The sequence below is a fragment of the Ictalurus furcatus genome, chromosome 18 (assembly GCF_023375685.1).
Source record: "Ictalurus furcatus strain D&B chromosome 18, Billie_1.0, whole genome shotgun sequence".
NCBI classification, from domain to species: Eukaryota; Metazoa; Chordata; class Actinopteri; order Siluriformes; family Ictaluridae; genus Ictalurus; species Ictalurus furcatus.
In genome coordinates, this window is record NC_071272.1 from 9122502 (window position 1) to 9147244 (window position 24743).

The 24743-nt window shown below is 38.7% G+C and overlaps 1 protein-coding gene across 2 annotated transcripts in view; it reads left to right on the forward strand.

Moving 5' to 3' along the window:
* gabrg2 (gamma-aminobutyric acid type A receptor subunit gamma2) overlaps window positions 1-24343 on the forward strand; it is a 31747-nt gene extending 7404 nt beyond the window's left edge. Inside the window, exons 3-9 of one of the 2 annotated variants that reach the window (XM_053648547.1) lie at window positions 5665-5885; window positions 6444-6526; window positions 7959-8096; window positions 16731-16883; window positions 18014-18219; window positions 18858-18881; window positions 22744-24343. In XM_053648547.1, the coding sequence (XP_053504522.1) occupies window positions 5665-5885; window positions 6444-6526; window positions 7959-8096; window positions 16731-16883; window positions 18014-18219; window positions 18858-18881; window positions 22744-23025 (1107 nt within the window). In that variant the 3' untranslated portion in view covers window positions 23026-24343. The remainder of the gene's footprint in view (window positions 1-5664; window positions 5886-6443; window positions 6527-7958; window positions 8097-16730; window positions 16884-18013; window positions 18220-18857; window positions 18882-22743) is intronic. The other variant, XM_053648548.1, reaches the window with a different exon arrangement.
* The last annotated feature ends 400 nt before the right edge of the window (window positions 24344-24743 follow it).

The window sequence follows — 24743 nt, forward strand, 5'->3', positions numbered from 1 at the left end:
TTTTAAACATAAATGTATGTAGTTTCACTACATAAAACAAAACCTTTCACTAATATTAAATCTCTCTGAATACAAACATGACGTTATATTCGGTCTGTGAGTTTTAGGTTTTTATGACAAAAATACAGGCTTTTTATGATTTGTGTTGGTTTGTTCGCTTGTTTTTTTTTCCTTCTGGTAAATTCCAAAAACAATATTATAATGTGAAATAATGAAATAAGAAACGATATGTACAGTCTCAGTAAGATGTTTGTTGTAAAGTTGGAATTTTGTGAATTATTCTTCAAAGTTAAACTGTTAATTACAATTTTTATACGACCTTTAATTGTTAGCTTATATGTTATAATTGTGACCAAAACTAGTCACGCTAGCATCTCTCAGCCGCTAATTCTGTTGTTTTTGAAATACATACACCATTCATGTAACTGTAGGTTCATATGTAAAATAATTGACTTAAATATTGTTTAAACTGTATGTCATTGTTTCTATTTCAACAATTAGTAATTCTTTTCTTAATTAATTGAATTAATTGAATATTTATTATTAAACCCTGACTGTTCCTGTTCCTGATATTCCTGCTTCAGCATTAGCACTAAATGTTCAGAGTAAAACAGATTAGCAGCAACGAAGCTAAACTTTTTATTAGGTAGTGCGTTAATTGTAATCAAATGCAATTTTAACATAAACATTTTTTGTCGGATTGCCAGTATGAGAAATTTTCTCCAGACAATGGTTTACATTTGTTGATATATCATAAACAGTTTGTATTTTTTTTTAAAAATCATTTGATCAGTGATAAGTCACTTGCTGTTGCATTGCTGTAGCACAATCGTTAGTACCTTGTCTCCTTCTTAATTAACTACCTAATATTTAATTCAAATGAAATAATACCACTTTAAATATGGAAATATGGCATATATTATAACAATTTTTACATAACAGTGTAATAATCAGCATTTTATAATCGAAACTAGAAGAAACAAAATGACTATATTTCACTTCACTTCACTTTTAAAACCGTATTTTCTTAAAACAATTAAAATGGTTTCTTTGAAGCGTAATTGAACTCACCTGGTTACTGTCTGCTCAAATATAGCATTGTATAACAGGTAGCTTTGGCTAATTGCTTTGTAGGTAAGTTTTATTGTACTTCATTATTTCCATAAAAGTAGCATGAAGTGTACATGTTAGCATTAGACCAAGACTAATGCATTTCGGCTCTAAAATAGGACTGAAATTGTGTATAAAATAAAACCTGCAGTCATGTGGTGAAAGTGTGAGCAGCGCTACAGCTGTGATGTGAATGAAATTTGAGTTTAGCAGCTTAGTGTTTAATGAATAAAGATGATGTAAACACTGCTTTCATCTTAAACCGAGTCCCAGTGGCATCACATTAACATTAACATTAACATTTCTTCCATTATCACCTCCGAATGTTCAGCTTTACGAATTCACAAAGAGGACTGTGTGTGTGTGTGTGTGTGTGTGTGTGTGTGTGTGCGCACGCTGGTGAAGGGCGTATCCTGCATGGTCCTCACCGCTTGATGTCTTTTGATGTGAGCATTTTTGTGTCTTCGGAGTCTCTGAGGGATTTTTTCAGCCTCGTCTGAAGCAAGTTTCATTTCCTTTGATGCTCTGAGCGCCGTACAGAAGGCAGTGCAAACAGCCAGGTTCTCCGCCCCGCACTGTGGGTCTGATGTACAGTGGTTCTATCAGGGTTGCAAATGGAAAATGAAAAAAAAAACAAAAAAAAAAAAAGGGTAAAACAGGAAAAAAACTCTGTGCTGAACACACACACACACACACACACACACACACACACACACACACACACAGAACTGTGCTGCAGATTTGGGATTTTTATGTTGTTTTGAGGCTCGAGGAAAAATGTATGGTTTCTGCTATGCTCATAACACTTAAGGGCTTTTAAGAACCCAACCGCAAAGTTTTCCTGTCAGAAAGGGTTCCATTTTTGGGATGCTAATAATACTTAACTAATACTTAACTTGGTAACTTAGAACCCTTAATAAATGGGAAGATAAGAACCTTTAACTGGAAGGGAAGAACCCTTAATTGAAAGCTAAAAATCCAAAATTAATGAGAAGCTTGGAACCATAAATTGAAAGTGAAGAGCCATTAATTAACTGGAAGATAACCCTTAATTGTAAGATAAGAATATTTAATTGGAAAAGAAGAACCCTTAATTAATTGTAAACTAAGAAACAATTGGAAGCTAACAACACTACAAGAACCCTTAAAGAACCCTTTTTTTTCTGCGAGTGTGTGCATTAAACTGGGTAAATATGCAACACTCCAAATTATTGCTTATAATTTTTTCCATAATATCTAGAACCTGTCAAGAGTTTAACATTTACCTGTCTTTATACACTCTTAGAAAAAATGGGTTCTTCAAGGGTTCTTTGAGGGTTCATTTGGTAATAAACCCTCAAAACAGGGTTCAGAGGTAAACACTCCCAACTAAAGAACTACTGAGGAAACGACATTTTTGAAAAACCACAGCGGTCTGATGTTCCACAAAGCAATAAAAGGATTTAAATAAATAAATAAATAAATAAATAAACTGGTGGAGTAATAAAATGTTCAGCTGGACCGTGTGCCTTTGGCTGTTTAATCTGCTCAAAGTCATGATGCAGTTTTGAGCAGAGAACCCAGAAGAGCCGAATGTTACGCTAGAGATAATGACCGACCCGAGGGAGTTAGCGAGTTAGAGAACATCGTGAGAAAATGCCCGAGCCCATTAACTGCCCCGTTTAACATTTAATTTTCAGGTTCAGGGAGTCAAGATGGCCGTTTTCACAGGCTCGATAAATATGGACAAAACTCTGGACGGCTTAAAAAATCTCCCTCGTTTCTTTTTCTCTTGTGGGGGTCTGTTCACACACCAGGTTCTGCTTCATAAATCCGGATTTCAGCACAAAGTTCTGCCCCGTGCAGTAATAACCTATACGTCTGGGTTTGAATTCTCTTCTTGGGGTTTTTGCTTTGGGAAGAATACTGTGATTTAAGTTTTGACAAAAATATCCTCTGATCCAAAATATCTGGTCCATTTCTCTTAGAAGGTGATTTAGTTACAGCACCACAGGTTTCACAATCTAACATTAATGTTTGTGTAAAGATTTAGAACAATTGCCATAGGTTATACTGGACTATACCGGCACTCCCCACTGTAGTTTTTGTCCTTACCAACAAGTGGGAACATTTATGCGTATGGTGTGGGAATGTGAGAAGGTTTATGAGTTCTGGGAGAAGATTTCATCTACACACATTGTCTGATATGAGAGGAATACAAATCCCAATGCAACCAGATGCTCTACTTATTAATGACAACTCAAATTTAGGTTTAACAGAGAGACGAAAGAAGATTTGGCCAGCAGGTCTAACATCTGCCAATAAGATTGCACAAAGATGGCTTCCTCCTCATATTTTATCTGTGCGACATTGGTTACTTCAGTTTCACGACATAGTAATGCTGGAACTTTAAGAATAAGGCCAGAGCTTCAACTCTTGAGGCATGGAAAGCTACTGCACATGAACTGACAGAAAGGCTTCAAGATTAAAAATTAAAAATTAGATATAATTAGGACTTTTACACCTCTGTTCTGTGTATTTACTTTACTTATCCTATGGTTTACATACTGTAATCTGCAAGGGTTTTTTTCTGTTCTTACAATTATTCTCTATGGCATATTTTCATGTAACCTTTCCAGCTTCTTATATATATATATACCCGATGTGAGAAAATAAGGAATTTGTTTTGATTGTCATTGTGTAAGGATCAGTGGCTTGGACTAGGGGCACTGTGCTGGGGGGTTGGTGGGGGAAGGGGGGTCCGCTTTTTTGTTATGTTTCATGTGAAGAATCTGGACAATCTGTAATTGACCTCCTTTATATAAAACCAATAAAAAACAATTGCTCACACATTTTTTTTTTTTACAAGCAGCAGCATGCTAAAGTCCATAATTATAGCATAAGTACTAAATCTGATGAAAAATTCCTGTTTTATTTTAAAAAAGGAGAGCATTGGGCCTGATTTGTGTGTAAATGTTCCTGTGGCCAAACCGAATTAAAAATTCCTTGTAGGTGTTTTGCTGATTTTCTTTGTAGTTTTGTGTGTGCGTGTCCATAAACGCCAATTAGCCATGAAATACCACGTGTGTTCATTGCACATTTCCATTTAGCCATGCCTACAAAACTCAATGAAAGAGCAGAAAATGACTAAATGGTGAAAGAGCACCTCCTAAACACGGCATGTGCTAAATCTTGGAGGAACGCAGTGCAGCACATTTTTGAAAAGTGCGGCTTCATCCGTTTTTGGGGGCGCCATTACTTTTGTCCTTCTTGAGTGCCTAGTCTTATTTGTCTTCCTTGATTTATTTGTAATTTAAATAAATAAGTGATTTGAACTTGACAGTGTAACCCATATATAAAATGTATAATATAAAATCTATGCAGAACTGTAGGATGCCATCATCTTTCCGAATGAACACGATTTTCAGTAATACCTAGAGTTCCCTGCGTAAACACTATTGTGAACGATTTATGAATAAACCTGTTTGCATCCAGCGAGATAAATGAAGCCCGTTTTTTAATTAAGGTGTGAGTTTAAGCTTTGATCCCGTGTAATATTAACTGCTCATAAACGTCCATGTACAGTGCAGAGTTTCGATTTGGATAAATGCTGCACCAATAATTCCTGTAATCACTCCCTCCAGAGCCTCAAATCCTCCCCAGCTCCATCACTGATGTTCTTAGAGTGAGTTAAAACGCTGTCAGAACTACCTAAAGAACATTAACGTGCATGTAATGAAAGATATGAGGTCAGGCTCACACCTCAGCTTCACATTCAGACTTCCACTCACCATTTTCTGCGTTTTAGGTCTGAGCGTAAACATGCACTTTGGACTAGAGCGTGATTGCGTACTGCTGTGAACACTTTAAACACGTGAGTTTTGGATCAGTACTGTGGAGATGATTTACTGGTAAAATATAGTGAAATATAAATTTCCTTGACAACCTTATAGAGAAGTCACATGACCGTGTGATTGTTTTTTTTCCGTTATTCGTTAATTTTCACAGTTTGTTTGGTTCATTTATTTTCATGTGTGAATTTCACATGCTAATTAGCTTATTAACAGTGTTAAAGTAACAGCATTCTGTCAGGTATGATGAATGGAGCTAGCTACATTACACTCGGTCAGAAAGCAGTGAACGTTATAGTATTAAATTATTAAGTTCAATATTTTTACTTAAAATACCAACTAGTATACTAATAAGCTAGCTTGTTAACTAGCTAGTACTAAAGTTTTATCAGATTAACTTGTTTGCTGCATTAAATATTTTCATACTTTAATCATACAGAGATGCTAATTAGCTTGGTCAGCTAGCTCATTAGCAACCTGACAGGCTAAACTGATGAATGAAAGTGCATTGCATTCTGGGTAAATATCCTACAGTTACTGTTTATCGACTTAATTATGTTTCCTCTAACAAACTTCCCAAGAGCTGATAAAGTACCAGCACAGCACATAAGTCGACAAGGCTGTGTTTAGATCAGTAATGGATGGAATGCAGCCTTGTCCTGCAAGCAAAGCCCACGCTCACTTGAAGTGCCCTTGATGTCCCTCACTGCCCCTCCCTCGACAGGAATACACCATCGACATCTTCTTCGCTCAGACCTGGTACGACAGACGCCTGAAGTTCAACAGCACCATGAAGGTCCTGCGTCTCAACAGCAACATGGTAGGAAAGATCTGGATCCCTGACACCTTCTTCCGGAACTCCAAGAAGGCCGACGCCCACTGGATCACCACACCCAATCGCATGCTCCGGATTTGGAACGATGGGCGGATCCTGTACACGCTGAGGTAAAACCAGTAGTTTGTGTAACCGTATTTTCTGGATGAGGCATGAACCGGTTATAAGTTTTCAGTTTGCAACATGCAAGACTTTAGAGAATTTACAGAGATGTGAGTCATACTCCTCGGTCACATATCATCAGGAAAATACAGCATGGTGGGAGGTTAGAGCTTTTCATTCAAACAGAATAACGTAATCAGTCCAGAACTGCGTCCATGAAAAAACTTGTTAACAATGCAGCACATTAGTGCATCCATCTATTTACCGATTCATATTTATACTTCAGAAATACGCTAATGGTTTCGAGTGGAAACAGGGATGGTCATGTTTTTTGGTATTTATCCAGTTATATGATGAATTAATTGAAGTTTCATGCTAATGCTAAACGCCAAATGCAGCTTTCATGCCTTGTTTGTTAATTCCGTCTTTTTTGCCCACATAATGGGAATGATCCAAAGCTGCAGATTGGAAATGTGTGTGTGTGTGTGTGTGTGTGTGTGCTGTAATGTGAAACAAATCTTGGCCTGTGTTAGCGATGTAATCATGCCAGTTATTTCTGTCCGTAGGTTGACCATCGATGCCGAGTGCCAGCTTAAACTGAATAACTTTCCCATGGATGAGCATTCCTGTCCCCTGGAGTTCTCGAGCTGTAAGTGCGGCCATATGTTGCTCCTCTGTTCCTCTAACATTCCTCTATTTCTTTACGCTTTCTCTGCCGCTCTTTCCTTCTGTGCCAAAAACCCGGCTCTTTAGCATGCTGATAGGAGAACGTTGGATATGTCTGTCTCTCTGTCTCTCTCTCCTTCTCTCTCTCTCTGCTTTCTGGCATTTTTTCAAGACGAGTAATGATGAAAATGTCACTTTATTCCCTTATTACCTGCCTTTCGGACCATCAGGCTCAGGCTGTTATAGAAAATTCTCTCACTCTTGCTTACTCTCTCTCTCTCTCTCTCTCTCTCTCTCTCTGTTTCTCTCTCGTAACGTAGGAGAGGTGAGCGAATACCTTTTTCATGTTAATGAGACTACCAGGGAGCACACAGGGTACCACGGCGAAGTGCTCCACAGAACGCTTTCTGATCGATTTTCTCAAAAAAAAAATTGTGGTGATGGAGATCGGCCTGGTTCCGATCCAGCCGGCTTCCCCTAGTCACACCTCAGACAGATACAAACAACAACAAGTGACTCGAAAATCCATCAGAGATTTGAGGCATCCATCAAGTGGACGAAATCAGAATCACAATCATTTTTATTCGCCGTATAAATTCAAACGTATGAGGAATTTTTCATGCCGTTTGGTGACAACACACACACACACACACATTCAATGCACACACACATATCACAGACAACACAACACAATTACCATCCTAAAATACAAATATTACAGCTTAAGCGGAAATGCTAGGCTCAGTTGTACTTTACATTACAATAAATGAAATTTATAGATAAAAAATTAATACATGAAAAGAAACGCAGTAGTAAACATTTATATATAATGAATTAAGGCTGCGTCTCAAATTCGGTTCTTAAATTACACACTTATTCATGTTGTAGTTCACACAGAGAAACACAAACAGTTAAGAAGATAAACAAATGAAGCGGGTTGTGACGCACTAACTTGTCCCCGCCCACAGATCAGAAAGGGTGGGGCTAACGGATCTGATAATGCCTAATAGGTCTGATGAGCAATGCGTCTGCACTTTTGTCCCAGTCTGTAAACACTCTGCTTGCTGTTCAGGTGCCAAGAACTCTGTTGCTAGGCAACCACAAAAAGGTGTTTTTTTTATTAGTGTTATGCTATAATTACACTTAGAATTGATCGCTAATTCAAAGTATTATCATCAACATGGCGTCACGCCTTCTGAAGTGGTGAATTCCACACGTGTGGGTCGTTCATGTGGAATCTTTAGTGGAATCTTCTGGGGAAAACATGACGCAGCGTATTCGGGGGGGGGGTGGGGTTTGTTTGTTTTTTTGAAAACATTTCAAAAGAGTTTCTAGTAAATGTTCTAGCATTTTTTTTTTAATCCAAAGAGTCCATCTTGATTTCATTGTGTGTTTCTGGTCTTTCATTTCTGCAGACGGATACCCAAAGGAGGAGATCATTTATAAGTGGAAGCGGAGTTCTGTCGAGGTCGGAGACATCCGCTCCTGGAGACTGTATCAGTTCTCCTTCGTGGGTCTCAGGAACATCTCGGATATCATCAGCACCTTTTCAGGTCATTATATCCATTATCCTAACACACACACACCATTATTGTAACACACACAGCCTGAGTGCCTCAAAAAGGAAAGGTGAAGCTCGATGGAGTGAGATCATGTTTGAGTAGAAGATTGATGGGAAGAGGAGAGAGTTCTCTCTCTCACTTCATCTGACGCAGAACCCACAGAACCCTGGTTCCACATTGTGTGTCCATGTCTTATCAAGTCGGGGGTCATTCTGTCCATTTCTTGTAGCTTCCAGGCATATTAGATTTGCACACTAAATAAAGATTATGCACTTGTTTAAGAAATTTTAGAACCCATAAGGTATTTTGGTTGCTCCTCTGGGGAACACTTAAAGGTTCTTTTTAGAACCTTACAACTGAGGGTTTCCCTATTCAAATAGGATGTTTTTAGGAGGTTAAGAACCCTTAATCATGTAGTGAAACCTTGGAGATCCATTTTGTAGACGTGAAGGAGGCCTTTGTACCTGTCAGTCATCAAGGAGGAGGCATGGCTTCTGGCCTTTGTACCAGCCAGCAGCTGTAAAGTATGTGAGGCCTCTGTATCTCTTGGTCATTGTAAAGTAAACGTTGCCTAATTATCTGTCTGTCATAATAAATTAGGCGTGACCTCTGTACCTGTCAGTCACAGTAAAGGGGTGTGGCCTATGTATGTTTTTATACAACCACAGTATATGATGACAAACACAACCACAGTAAATGGTACTAACGTTTAAATATCAGCATGCATCTTTACCACATCAGGTCTTTGATCTCGTATCCAGATGTGCTTCAGAAGATAATACACTCATTTACACAAACATTTACGCTAATATAGTTTATACTCCTTCTCTTTGTTCCGTCTACAGTGGCATGGGATAACTTCCACATCAATCACTGCCCTGTTTACGGAGAAATAATTACATAGTGACAGTAAGAGAGAGGACGAGGACACGGCCATGCCATCTGCTCTCTAAATCTCTTAAAATACACGCGCACACACACACATACACACACACTCTCTCTCTCTTGCTCTCTCTCTCTCTCTCTCTCTCTCTCTCTACTGTAATGGTATTTTTCTGCTGAGGAGTGTGATCAGACGGAGACATTGATCAGATAAAGAGCCAGATGTTTGTAGATGTGTGGAGAAATGAGAGGACAGCAGTATGGACACATCTGGAGGAGAATAATAGAAATTTAACCCTTCGATTACGGGTCACACATGGCCATCTGTCAGCTTACAGAGGATCAAGGGGGGAGAGAGAGAGAGAGAGAGAGATAACAGTGGGGAAAAGAATCAGTGCTTAGACAGTCTCAAAAAATCAACAACTATCATGTTTTTTACATAAAGTTTTTTAAAATCAATCGATCAATCAATAAAAAGGTCAAAATCATAACCTTTAATATTTAGGTTATAATATTCTTTTTTCTTCTTCTTTCTCTTCGTGTTCTTCTTCAACCTCATCTTCTACATCTTCTTCTACTTCTTTTTCATCACAAACTGAGACCCACACACGTTTCTCCTAAATAAAGAACCCTTATTACAGGAGAGTTGTTCTACTGAACAGAACAGACTGTATCTTAGCATCCAAGAGGCTAAGGGTAACACTCAATATAATGCTAACACCACCATGCTTCACAGTGGGGATGGTGTTCTCAGTGTTGGGTTTCCACTAAACATAGCACTTTGTGCCAAGGCCAGAGCACTTTGGTCTCATCAGCCAAGAGAAACTTTTCCCCATGTTCACTGAGTCTCCAAACTTCTGAGTCTCCAGGATTTCGTACATCTCTTTTCACTTTCTTCTCAACACTCTTCCATAACGTTCAGCTGTGTGGGGTGTCCAGTCTGTGGTTGAGCTGTAAACAACTTCCCCCATCTGAGCTGTGGATCTCTCCAGCTCCTTCAGAGTTCTCCATGTCCTCTTGGTTAATTTTCTGTCTTATCCCCTCTTTACCAGCTCACTGACTTTTGGTGGACGGTCTCCTCTAGGTAGAGTCGCGGTTGTGTTTTATTCTTTCCATTCTTTAATAATGGATTTAACCCTGATTGATACCTTTCCAGAATTTTGTCCCAGTCAAAGTATCACTCCTTGCTCGTCATGATGCTGTTTGTCTAGGTAACAAACTCTGGGTTCTTGCAGGGACAGGTGTATTTATATTGAGATTGGGGTACCACACTAATTGGGAGGAGGGGGGGGGGGTCGTGAATACTTATACACACAATTTTTGTGTGTTTAATTTGTAAATTATTTAGTAAACTATATAGATTTTCTCCCCTGCAAACCAAGATTATGAGTTCTTTGGCATATATTTGTTTTATGCACATTTCAGTACAAAATTTCCAGGGGGTGAATACTTATGCTCGGCACTCTATAGAGAATGTTTTTTTTTCTATTCATTTTTGTTTCACAAGCTCAGTGCTGATTAATAATCCATACCCACAGCATCTCATTTCAGCTGATATGTGACACACTAATCCCTTTATTTCAGTCTTGACTATTTTGTCTTCTCACTCCAGTTTCTCTCAGAAAGACGATCACTATGGCAACCAAAACAATCAGCGTGTCCTTCGGGTCCTCATTACTGTGCAGTTCGTTTGATGTCATCGTCTTTCTAACGTTCTAACACCTTTTCTTCTCCTCACCGTGACAAGAGATCTGAAAGCAGCAGGAAGTGTTTATGTTGCAGTCACAGCTGGATGCTGAAGATGTTAGTGATGGTGTTTGGGAACTATCCACATGGAACTGAAATGGACAGCTTCGCACATCTGGATCCTGATGTTTCCGTCCGTACCTCTTGGTTAAATCACTCGAGCTCTGTCAGATTGGATGGAGAGTGTTCAGTACTCTTGCAGTCTTGCCACAGATTCTCAGTCAGATTGAGGTCTGGGCGTTTACTTGGCTGGTTCTTGGTGTTGATCCGCTCCAGTGTAGCTTTGGCAATGTGCTTGTCCTGTTGGAAGCTGAAGCTCCGCCTCCAGTCACAAATCGCTTGCAGTTTTTCTTCTAGGATAGTCCTGGATTTGGCTCCATCCATCCGGCTTCCAACTCTGTCCCTGCTGATGAGAAGCTTCTCCACAACATGATGCTTCCACCACTATGCTTCACAGTGGGGATGGTATTTTAAGTGTTGGGTTTCCACCACACATAGTGCTTTATGTCAGGCATATCTGACCAGAGAACTTTTTTCCACATGTTTCCACAGCTGTGTGGAGTGGTCAGTCTGTGGTTGTCCTGGGAACAGCTTCTTCCATCTGAGCTGTGGATCTCTCCAGTTCTCCATCAGAGTTCTCCTTGTCATCTTGATTAATTCTCCGAGTCGTGTTTCTAATGGATTTGGACCGTGTCTACAGTGGGACTGATGATGGTGTTCTACATGTTTTTAATCTGGATAAACATCTTTCCTTTCAGAGCTGTTTAATTTGTTGGCTCTGGAGTCGAATCCCTCTGAGTGATGCTGATCTTTTATCGCCTTTATAGCGTTTTTAAAAACTCGCCGTGTTATTGATAAATTAGTTCTGTAGTTTTTATAGTACAGTAAAATGCTTTGCTGCTCAGCAGTAAAAACTCCATTAGCGTTCCTGTTGGTTTCTTGTGGGAATGATCGTATAAACGTATATCCTAAACACACAGTGCTGTATCAGACGGATGAGAAGAAGAATGCAGGAAGTTAGTTTTAAACCTCTAAACTTGTACACTGCTAGCAAATTTATTTCAACCATTTAAAGTCAGAAGAAGTGGTTAATAAGATCCGAGGTGGTGGATTAAGCGTGACGTTCTCCGTGTTATCCGGTTAGCTCTTTGAGTTTGGCAATGATATGTCGCTGAGTTTATTCCCCGGCAGCGGTAAGTGACTTGCGGCGTCAGGAGCGATGTTTCAGCACTTTGCTCCGTCCCGTAAGCCCCTGCTCCTCGCTGCAAATTGGAGAGAAAATTCTTATTTACGGGTGTAATGTGGTTGAGGCGGTGGAGGAAGGAGGCGGGAGCGAGTGTTATTTGCTTAATCCCATTCGCCCCCTGAGAGTCCCGCAGGTTTGAAACCGAGCTGGATGATAAACGAGCCGCGCAGACGAGTTATTATTACGTTCCGTAACTCTATCGGGGAAGGAGATTATTCCGGGGGAGATTTCCACCACCACAGTGCTGGCAAGAGGAAGATGTGAGATCATGATTAGAATGCTGTGCTCAATATCTCACTGCCTCTTCAATCCGACTGCAGAGACGTCACATCACGCTAGTAGAATAAAGACAAGACGTAAATAAATAACGTACAGAAAAATTCTGTCCTGTTTGGATTACACAAGCCGCTTCGGTCTCGGTGTCAAGGGGATTTTATTTCTTTATTTATTCATTTATTTTCTTTGTATTTTTTTATTACGATGTATTTGTCCCAAGTATCCATTCCTTTTTGGTTTGCATGGGTTTTGATTTTTATTTATTCATGTGCATCATTTTTTTTCTCTTTCTCCTCCCCTTTTCCCCCTCTGTTTCTCTTATTTTCCTTTTTCCTTCTCTTTTTTTCTTTCCCTCTCTGAGAAGTAGACATTTCTACGATACACAGTGCAATTAGCATGGCTAGTAAAATGGTGTTGAGTTAAAAAAACAAACATTTGATGATACTTCTGCAAAAATAGATTTAACGATGAAAAGGAAAAATTTTATATTTTTTGAATATTAGGCACAAACTTTTATTATTATTATTATTTATATATATATATATATATATATATATATATATATATTATATAATACAAGTTTGTTATTATTTTTGAATATTTTTGAATTTGTTATTGAATATTAGGCACAAACTTTTATTATATATATATATATATATATATATATATATATATATATTAAATACACAAAACAGAGACTTTCTCAGTGATTCTGTGTAAAAAAAAAGTGTGTGCAACGTGTGCTAAGCTAGCTCACTGAAGTAGCTAATGTTACATGGTTGTCATGGTAACCTAATGCTATATTTTGACATTTTTGTCTGCTGTTAATTAAAATAAAGATGAAGGCTGAAGTCTCACTTGTGTGACTGACGTGAGCTACGTTAGCTAATATTCGCAGTATTAGGGTGTTTGGGATGGTGTAGGTATTCCTAATTTGCATATTCATGCATATTCATAGGCTGTAGCATTTGTAATGAAGGTAAACATGCTCCTCTATCTGTATTTCTATTTCCTGATTATCCTGACATCACTACAAGAGGATTAGCTTCTGGCAGGATGAGTTGGATGATAACTAGATGCTACATGAATTAAATAAAAAATACAATAAGTAGATTTGCAGTTAGAGCTCAGAATGTTACACGTTTCCCAAATCCGTTATAAAGCAGTGTTTAATTGAATATATTACATTTTTAATAGAGTGCTAACGTGGTTACTGCGCCAGACCGTTTCTGATTAGCCACATTAGCCCCTGTCTTTGCTGATCCCAGACGGCGTTGTGGATGTTTCATTTTCCTCAGAACTTTTTCCATTAAACCTTTTGATCCCGAGTTCAGAACCCACAAACACGCTAACTGTTTACTCGATGTCCTTCTAAAGGCCTGTTCACAAAGGGACAGGCCTGTTTTTTGCCGTGTCTTTTTGTGTTCTCACTCAGGCATTAAACGCAGGTGACGTGCTGAATGAAAGTGCGGAATCACTCCCGGACAGTAGATGGCGCTTATTGAAAAGCAGAAATACCTAGTGTAGTCTAGTGTAGGAGCACTTAGAATATATATATATATATATGCTTGCATTTCAGTGTCGTCAAAAAAATAGCCACATCATCATAAATGAGTCATGAAGTTCTCATCTGCTACTCATTCATTAAAGTTACATGCAATTATATCTGTGTATATAAATATATATACAAATATACAATATTCCTTGCCACAACAACTCCCTCTGATCAACATTCGTGTAGTCACTGTGGCATTTAACATAAAGCTCTTGGCGTTCAGACACCAAAGACATCAGCAGCTCAACATTCATCTACGCCCTTGCATCTTCTTCTCCTGCTTCTTCTTCAAACAGTTTTGTATTGAGCGCAATCAAGTCGTACTTTTATGTAAATTCAGAGGCTCTGAGCACGTGAACAAAAGCGTGAATCTCATTGGTCGGGCAGTTTTTAACGTGGCGCGTCAAAAAAAAAACCCCAAACAAACGAACTCCTCGACGTACCGAAAAATGCCCCGGTGTGAACGGGCCTTAACGCTTCACACTGACACCCGGAGTGATTTCCAGCACTTTCCTTTCATGGCCTTGAGAGGCTTCACAAACACTTTGCAACTGAAAAATAAAAAAAAAGAAAAGAAATAAAAGAAAAGTTCCCAGCAGAGAACTCTGAGATGCCGTGGGCGTGTGAAGATGAAAGGTTTGTGATGTATTATTCATTTTTTTATCACTGCCACCATTTGTTCCATTAGGAGGAAGCCGGCTGACAGATGAGATCTCCGGGCTTTTAGGTGTTGTGCCGGTTGCTTTCTCATTAAAAAAAAAAACCACACAACACGGAGCAGCTTTGATGTTTGATGTGTTTTGGAGAGAAAAGCAGCCCGACTCTTTCCTTCACTCAGCCCTCCGTCTGCAGGAAGGCGACGGCAGAGCAGCAGAGAGTCCTGATCAATATTTCATTTTAGCGCCGGAAAAGATGCCGGAGGAGCTGCAGACGGAGACATTTTGTCTTTCAGAACATCAAAACGCTGCCATTTTCCATTGCTTTCCCTGAAGTGGAAAATCCATGAAAGGTGACGTCGTTAATGTTTAGTGTTACTTCATTAAAAAAAGTGATGATATCAGCGATCTATAAAGCTCATAGTCCACCCTGAAGACTGTCTGTAAACTCAAACCTACAGCTTTACCTCTGACTGTTCCACAGCGCTCACACTGGAGACTCCTTCCTTATATGTTAATAGCCTCTAATTGATCTAATACTGATTAAATGTCACTTCCTATCAGTTTATACTGTTTATTAAGTTTGATGTTTATAACTGCTATAAGGTAAGTCAGAACAGGATTGTAATCGTAATCATTGGTCACTTGCTGTAGTGTAAGAGGAAGAAAAGATCGTTGAGGTGAAAATTTCGTTTTCTTTCTGTGGACAATAAATTCAGAACTATAACGCTGAAGACTGCGATTCCTCGCTAAACTTGAAGTGTTCTTTTCATGTTCTTCAGGTTCTCACTTAGCATCATCATGTCTCCACTTCCCAAGCTCGCTATCAAACCCTCCCTGACACGCCGAGCTCCTAATAGAGGGTTTTTTGTCGATAGCCATTTATCCGACACTCACTTCCTGCCAGGAGCTAATGAGTGCTGGGAAGAGCGAGGTGTGGCAGATCCCTACGGTAGCATTATTAATAATGGCTGAAGGACTCTGGGCCTTTCATTTCTGCTGAATCTGCTCCGTCTGAGGTCTAACAGTTCGTCTGTGGATTAAATGTTTCTGAAGAGCTTCGTTAGTGGTGAGGTGAAGATTCCTTGGTGCGCAGTGATGCTCAGTCAGCAGAATAAAAGCCAGAATAAAAGTATAATGTGTGTGTTCATATAGCCACTGTGAGGGCACTTCACTTCCAGTGATGTGAGGATTGAGGAAAAACACGCTGGGGGAAATTTAGAGCGTTCTCCAACCGGATGAGTTTTTAGTTCCTGCTGAAATTCGTAACTTGGGGGAGGGGCCAGCGGAACCGTTTATTGCTGATTGGTTACTTGTGTTGCGTCATTTGATTTAGATAAACACAAAATAAAAAATTCAATACTCACCTCACCGAATTCCACCTCATTAATAACGTTAGTTTTCTCTTTGTTATATGAAATTGACCCCTTTGAAGTTCTTAGAGTTTTTGAGTTTTTAGAGTTTCTTTTGCAATATGAATGACCCAAACACTCCAAGTTCCATCTGGTACCATTTGGGTTCCATCTGGTTCTTGTTTCTAAATGTGTAGTGCAAAAACTCCCTCTGTCTCAACTAGTTTGATCCATTTCTGCTGCAGTGACCAGAACATCAGGAGTTAAAATCCCAGTGTAAGAGCCACTGTTGAGACCCAGAGCAGGAACTCTAACCCCCAGCTCTGAACTCTGATTGTCTTCTTCCCCCTCATGAATTGTTTCAGATAAAAGTCTTCCTGAGATGAGCGATGAAGGCTGAGATGATTGTAGATTATTGGCACCACCTTGCGCTCCAGGCACAGGATCGTCAATAGAGCACGGAGCAGAACTTCAGATGTTCTCCAGTACACTGACCTGCTGGCCTCTTTAGATAAAAAAAAGTTCTTCTAAACTTTAAACAGAATATTGTGTCCGAGGCGAGTCTGTAGAGCGCTCAGGTTCTACTTAGGATGTTCTCTACAAACTACAAACTGCACCAGCGTAATGAAGAATTTCAGGTCAAGACGTGAATCTTCCTGTTAACCTTTTTAAAGGAATACATTAATTACATCTCGTTGTGTTTTTTTTGTTGTTGTTGTTTTTTTTGCTATGTAACTGCAACGAGTCTTCAAGTATAATGAAGGTGCTGGTAGGTGGGCGGAGCCTGTAGTCTCTGTTAGCATGAACTAAATTATAAGCCACAGTAGCTACTGTTCTACATTGAGTATTTTAGCATAAATGATCACATGCTAACTGGAATGACGTGACAAACAGTTATTTCTTTATTTGTAGGTGACTATGTGGTGCTGACCGTCTTCTTCGACCTGAGCAGGAGAATGGGCTACTTCACCATCCAGACCTACATCCCCTGCACCCTGATCGTCGTCCTCTCCTGGGTCTCCTTCTGGATCAACAAGGACGCTGTCCCTGCTCGCACATCCTTAGGTACCAAGATATATTTGTTCTGTATATATCGTTAATGCATATTTTGGTTATTTTGATTTTATTATTAAATACAATTTATAACATTTGAAACTTTTAACAAAACATGGCAACCTCAAGCTAAGGCTGTTAGCTTCATGTGTCTCGGAGGAAATAGGTAAAACCCTCACCTTCATCCTCCCCGACTGGTAGCTGCCATTTGATAGGAGAGAGCTGACTGGTGGGTGGGAACAAAAGACTAAAACTAGGGAGAATATCAAAAAACGACTGAAGCAACTGAATGGGATGATTTCCAAGATGGCCGCCGAGTGGACAGCCTTTACTAGAAGGACTTCAGTTCACACCCCCACTGCCCCACATGGCAGCCAATCAGACTGCAGCTCCTGTCCAGAATGGCACAGTGACCAGACTATACTGAAGTAATCTTGTTCATTCCTTGAATTATAATGAGTATCAAATTTATTTAAAGTTTGGAAAACCAAGATTAAAAATACTGATATTTGGTTCTTCTCTGTATTTGTAATCTCACTGCACTCGAGGAAAGCGATTGATTCTGATCAACGAACGAGCCAACTTCTCTACGAATTCATTAGCAAAGGTTCTCGCTAATTACACTCTTCTTCTTCTTCATAAAATATCAGCAGAGGTCTCGAGCCCCAGAGCTCTCGATCCTCTCAGTGATGGAGCAGATGGTTCTTCTCGGTGAATGCTCCCCTGCCACACAGAGATCTGGTTCCTCATGCATACCTTAATGAGGCATTAATTATACAGTACAGCAGGGTTCCATCAGCGTTTAACTCAGGTGCAGATTAGCCGGAATATTACCAAGAGGAGCTGAGGAATTCGTGGATGTTCTTCTCTATGCTTGCCGTCAGAAGACATTTCTGGGCTTGCAATTAGCAACATGCTGTCTTTTATTTAATTTTGTTAAAATATGAACATCTAGAGAAATGCTTGTGTGTGATGTAATAAAACTTTTGCTAACCTCATTGCTGAGCAGAAGCTAGCACGGCTGGTCACAGACAGCAGTTCAGTTGTGCTAGTGTAGCTCGTGCTCACATTATGCTAATACATTAGCATTAGCATTAGCAAGCATTAGCAAGTGTGCTAACTCTATCCTTCTTTCCGTGCAGGAATCACCACAGTGCTCACCATGACAACGCTCAGCACCATCGCCAGGAAGTCGCTGCCCAAAGTGTCGTACGTGACGGCCATGGACCTGTTCGTGTCCGTGTGCTTCATCTTCGTGTTCGCGGCACTGATCGAGTACGGGACGCTGCACTACTTCGTGAGCAACCGCAAACCGAGCAAGAACAAAGACAAGAAGAAGAAAAACCCGGTGAGGAAATGACGCAGGGTTTTACGACTAGATAAGTTAAGATACGTTTATTAAAACATGTTGGTCTTCAAAGTAACATAAAATTTGAAATGAGCAAAATGAAACGTCCACAACCTTAAACCGATTTTTTCTTTTCTTTTTTTTTTTTTTTTTTACATTTTTCCTTTTTTTATTCCAAATTATTTTTATTTTCAGCTTGAACTCTTTTAGTCTTTACTCTATTCTTTGAACTTAAAAAAAAATAGAAATAAAATAGAAAGATAGAAATAATTTTAGAGGGGAAAAATAATTTTCTGCTTTCAAATATTTCCTTCACACACTAAACCCTTTCATGTCATTGCTAGGCGACGTTGTGGATGTTTAATTTTGAACAATTTTGAGTCGATTTTGGAGTAAAATCTTCAGATCGACTCTCAGATGTTCCTCCTGCGTGTGTGTTTTAAATGTTTGAAATGTTTTAAGTGTTTTAAACGTATTAGTGTCTGTGCTGTGTGTGTGTGTGTGTGTGTGTGTGTGTGTGTGTGTGTGTGTGTGTGTACAGTAAGTTAATTTTGTTTTGAGTTCTTTTTTGTTTTTTTCTTCTCTTTTTTTTTGTTAATTCGACGTGTTCTTTTTGTTCTTCCTGTTTGGACCAAAAGCTCCTCCGGCTGTTTTCCTCAAAGGTATTTTTGCTTGTGTACGAGTTTTGCATGTGTGTGTGTGTGTGTGTGTATGTGTGTGTGTATGTGTGTGTGTATGTGTGTGTGTGTGTGTGTGTGTGTGTGTGTGTGTGTGTGTATTCGTGTGTGCACTGTCTCTGTTCAAGCTAACCTATAATATTTCCTTTCACAAGCATGATTAGCATCATGCTACTGCTAATAACTGCTAAATGTCTTGCGCTAAGAAGGCGGCCTCTAAAACACCACAACACACACACCTTCAATTCCCTCTCCTGTTCGAGCTCAGTTGTTTTGCTAATTAAAGATGGCGGCTTTCTCTTTTCCTTGACTGACCTGCCCGTGTGTGTGTGTGTGTGTGTGTGTGCGCGCTCGCGTGTGTGTTTGTGTGTGTGTGTGTGTGTGTGTGATGCTTTAACCTGACACTGTTTAAGGAGTCAGCAGAGCTTTAACAGCCTGAAAAAGACAACTTCACTAACACACTTTAGCCTGAACGTGCTTTAAAAAGTCTTAAAAAGAGTTTCACAAGTCTGTAATTAAATATCTTTCAGGTCAAGAGGAGACTGAATAGTAATAATAATAATAATAATAATAATAATAATAAGGTAAAAAAAAAAGACATTTAAATAAAGTGAAAAAAAGAAAAGCCCATCAGCTTTCAAAAAAGTGTTTTTATTTGTTTTTTTTTGTTTTTTTTTTTTAAATGACTCTGTTTACTGTAGCTTTTTACCCTTTAAAAATCCAAATATTTTTCTGTGAATTGTTTTATCTTTCAATCTTTCAATAGTAATATTTAAGGTTTTTTTATTTTATTTATTTATTTTTTTTAATTTTTTGCATCTTTCGGCAATAATTTTAACTTTTAAAATAGTCATTAAGCAATTTTCCTTTAATTTTAAGTTATAAAAGTAAAAACAAAGTTATTTGTACTTGCTAACATGAAATAATTTTCAGGCTGAAGTAAATTTTTAATTGAGATTTCAATTTTGTGTTCTAAAACTTAATTAATTCTTCCGACATTAAAAAAAAATATTTTTAGCTCGAATACTTTTAAAAAATCATTTTAAGCCTAATATAATCAGATTTACAAAATATTTTTTAAATATGTTTTTGATAAGACTTTTCTAAACCTTTTTTTTAACTCTCTCTTCATCTCTAGAGAATAATTATTTGTTTAAAGCCTTAAAAAAGCTCAAAAAATATTTAAGGTCTACTTTAAAAACCAGGTGTGTGCCGTAAATAATTTGCGGGGAAATGTGGAACATGGTAATAAACAAGGAGAATAACTTAAAAAAAACAGTATATGAAATATTTAGAATAAAAAATGAAAGAGAGAGAGAGATGTTTTTACTCTCCACTCTCGGTGTTGTCTCATTTCACGCCGTTAAAGCTGCAGGTTGTGTTTATTGCTCTTTATTTCCTTCTGCTTTCCTGCACACGCTGTTTGAGAATGGAGTCACATGACCCGAGTCACCCTGAGCAAAGCAATTAGGCTGCAACTTAAACCGAAACTAGTGCACTTTGTTTATAAGGGCCTATAAGCACCCTTAATGGAACTAGTGCTGGGCAAAACACATTCCTAAAGACTAAGAGATAAGTTTTGTGTTCAGTCTTCACCATGCTGGTGTGAATGTAAATGAGTGTAAAACCTGAGAAAAGCAGCGTCTTTGATCAGAACTTAACAAATTAAAATCTGTCCCATTAAGTTCTTTATATTAGCCTGATTTGCTCATTATATTATTATTATATTATATTAGCCTGATTTGATCATTATATTATTATTATATTATATTAGCCTGATTTGATCATTATATTATTATTATATTATATTAGCCTGATTTGATCATTATATTATTATTATATTATATTAGCCTGATTTGATCGTAGCATCGATTCTTTTCACTCAAACATGTGTCGAGCAAACATATGTCGAGACAAGCGTGGTGCAAAATTATTAGTGTAGCGTATTTGTGTTAGAAGTTGTTAACATTAACGAGCTAAAATGATATAAGACGGAAAGTGACTAGCTTATATGGCTAATACGCTAATCACAAACTTCCAAGTCACTAAGCAAGTAGCAAACTAACCTGTAGTATAGTACAATATAGTAGTGTTGTATAGTATAATATGTTATAGTAGAATATAGTATAGCATAGCATTGTGGTATAACACAGTACAATACAGTATAGTACAGTATATAATGTAATATAATATAGAATATATATATATATATATATATATATATATATATATATATATATATATATAAAATATAGTACAGCGTAATACAATAGGGTATAGTATAGTGTAGTATAGTACAGTATATTGCAGTATAGTGTAGTGTTGTACAGTTTAGGATAGTACAGTATAGTTTTGTATATTATAGTAAAATATAGTACAGTACAGTACGGTGTAATATAGTAGAATACAGTTTAGTACAGAATATAGTGTTGTATAATACAGAGTATATATATACAACTCCAATTCAGCAGGTCAGTAAGATGATTGGGTATAAACAGGGTATCTTATATATCAACATCTGCTTCCATCCAGATTCCATCCCATCTTTACTTCTGAGAGACTCCGCCTCTCTAAGATACTCTTTTTATACCCAATCATCTTACTGACCTGTTAACCTAATTAATCACAAAATGTTCCTCCAGCTGTTTCTTTTTCCTAACACTTACTTTTCCAGCCTTTTGTTGCCCTGTCCCAAATTTTTAGACGTGTTGCGGCCATCAAATTCAGAATGACCTTAGAGCGTCCCAACTTTTTTGGAATTGGGGTTGTAGTATAAGTATAGTATAGTATAAGTATAGTATTGTGACTAACAGACTAGCAATATTTAATCACACTTTTATTTTAAGCGTCATTAAATATGAGCCAATCAGGTTCAAGTATGCAAATGAGAGCCACGCAGCATCAGTTTACCAAATAAAAAGGGTGTTTTTTTTAAGATTGTAATTTCCATATTCATAAACAGCTATTATTGCTATTATTGAATATAGAAACTATATTCAAACTTTTAAACCCATTTTTGTGATAATTATAGGATCGAGTGTAGCAATAATATCATACAGTTTTATTACAATGTTATTGCGGAGCGAGGACGTGATACCAGCACACAGATAGCTTTACCCATGATGCATTGCATCTGAGTTTTAAAGGTCAGCTCTGTGAACTGAGTGTAAACCTACAGAAAGACGCACTTGGTCAGAGGAACCCTCTGGAAGTGTGTGTAGGAGATTAAAGAAAACAAAGCATCTGGTTTAGATGTCAGAGAAGGTGACGGTGCGGACCAGCGAAACGGACGAAGTCACGTCCTGCGATTAGCGAGAGTGAAGCGAGGTTACAGCTGAGAGTTCATTATAGCACTGTAAGGCCACAGAGATTTATTGACCATCTTCAACTTTATCTGCAGCACGCTGGAGTTTATTATTGGAGTTCATTATTGTAAACACTGAGAGTTTCACTGCACAGTTAAATCAGTTCAGAATTTAGGCCCAATTTATAGCTGTCGCTACAGTAGGTTATTTAATGTTAGTTAGCATGTTAAGCAACTGCGCTCCTGGTAGATCTAACATTAACTGGCGTTTTAGCAAGAACCTTCTGCTGGACAGATCAAATGAGATAAACCAGAGCGTTAGCTTAAAGCTGGTGTTATGCTGATTGTTCAGCTAAGATTAATGCTAACATTAGCTATACATGAGTTTGTTTGTTTTTTGGAGTTTTTTTTTGCATTACAAAATAAATTTTGTGATTACCATTGCCCAGCACTAGCATGAGTTCTCTCAGCATTAGTGTTAATATAAGTCGTATATGTGCTTGTGTATAAATGGACATCGTTGGCCTTTTGTCCCCAATGAAGCAGAACCCGACGGTGGATATTCGTCCCCGCTCGGCTACGGCGATCCAGATGAACAACGCCGCGCACATGCAGGAGCGCGACGAGGAGTTCGGCTATGAGTGTCTGGACGGGAAAGACTGCACAAGCTTCTTCTGCTGCTTTGAGGATTGTCGTTCCGGGGCATGGCGTCACGGTCGCCTGCACATCCGGGTCTCCAAGATCGACTCGTACGCACGCATCTTCTTCCCCACCGCCTTCGGCCTCTTCAACCTCGTATACTGGGTGTCATACCTGTACCTGTGAGCGCTGCCGCTACGCCTGCAGCACATTGCTATCCATACAATGTAATGCTAAACATACAATGCTAATCATACAACATACCGCTAATCCTATAGCGTAATGCTAATCATACTACATAATGCTAGTCATATAGTATAAGGCTAATCGTACAAACGCTGCTTTTTTAATACAGTCTTTATTGCTAACATTTCCTTGTCGCCTCCGTCCTGATTCACTGTGCCCTTGTCGACTTCCCCTTACCTGTGTTACACTACTGTGCACTTCTTCTACAGGACTAAAAACACTAGATAGTGGGATGTAATCCTCTAGATTATTGGATGTGTAATCCTCTAGATTGTTGGTGATCTAGTCCCCTAATGGTTAAAGACTAGAAACACTGCAGTCCTGGGAGGTGTAGTCCACTAGATTGTCAGAAGGTTTGCGCCGATAATGATAGATCAAGTCCACTAGATATTGGGATGTGTAGTCATCTATATTGTGGGCAATCTAGTCCCCTAGATAGTGAGGGATATCAATGATGGTTATGGAGTAGAAACAGTGGAGTTGTAGGGAGGTGTAGTCCACTAAAATGTGGACTGTAGTAAAAGAGATAATGGGAGATGCAGACAAGAGGAAGCTATCGTCTAGATTATGAGTTCTAGACCCCTAGATTGTGAGTGATGATGGTTATTGACTAAATAGCATGGGATTGTGGGAGGTGTCGTTCACTAGATGTAGTACACTAGGTAGTAGCATATCTCTATGATGTTTATAGACTAAATCCGACTAGACTGAGGGAGATGTAGTCTACTGGATATTGGGAGAACTAATCAGGTAGAAAATGGCAGGGCAAGTCCGCTAGATTGATGGTTATTTAGAGCCCTGGATAATAAGAGATTTCAGTAACAAGATGTAAACAAATAGTTTGATGGAGTCCACTAGAGTATGGAAGATCAGGTACACTAGATATTGGAATGTGTAGTCCTCTACATTGTGGCTGATCTAGTCCCCTAGATACTGGATGATTTCAGTGATAGTTATGGACTAAATTTCACTGGATTTTGGGAGATGTAGTCCACTACATGCAGTTCACTAGATAGTAGAACACGATCAAGTTCGGTACATTTTTGGGATTTGTAGTCTTCTAGATTGTGATTGCCTAGTCCCCTAGGTAGTGGGAGATATCAGTGACGGTTATTAACTGGAATTGTGGAAGGTGTAGTCCACTAGATAGTGAGAGATGTAGACTAGACAGTGGGAGTTGTAAACTAGTTGGTGTCAGTTGTGGTCCACCAGAAAATGGGAGATCTAGTCAGGTAGAAATGGTAGATATGAGTCAGTCCACTAATTTGTAGATATAGTCCACTAGATTGTAGGAGATGTAGTCCACTAGATGGGAGATCCAGTGTGCTTGAGTGCTAGTTATTAGGGGATCTAGTCCACTAAAGAGGGGATAGGGGTATTTAGTCTACTTGACCTTGGCCTCTTCAACTTTGGTTTGTCACTAGATAGTGGAATACTATTTGCATATCATTGGAGTATGGGAAATGTAGTCCACTAGATTGAGGGAGCGCTAGTGCACTAGATTGTGTTAGATGTAGTCCACTATATAGTGGGAGATATTGTTTAGACCATGATATTGTCCAAGATATGTTGTCCACTAGATAATGGGAAGTCCACTTGACTGATGAGACCTGGTCTTATTTAACAAATTACATTTGATTGGTTAAAAGCCCTTAAGA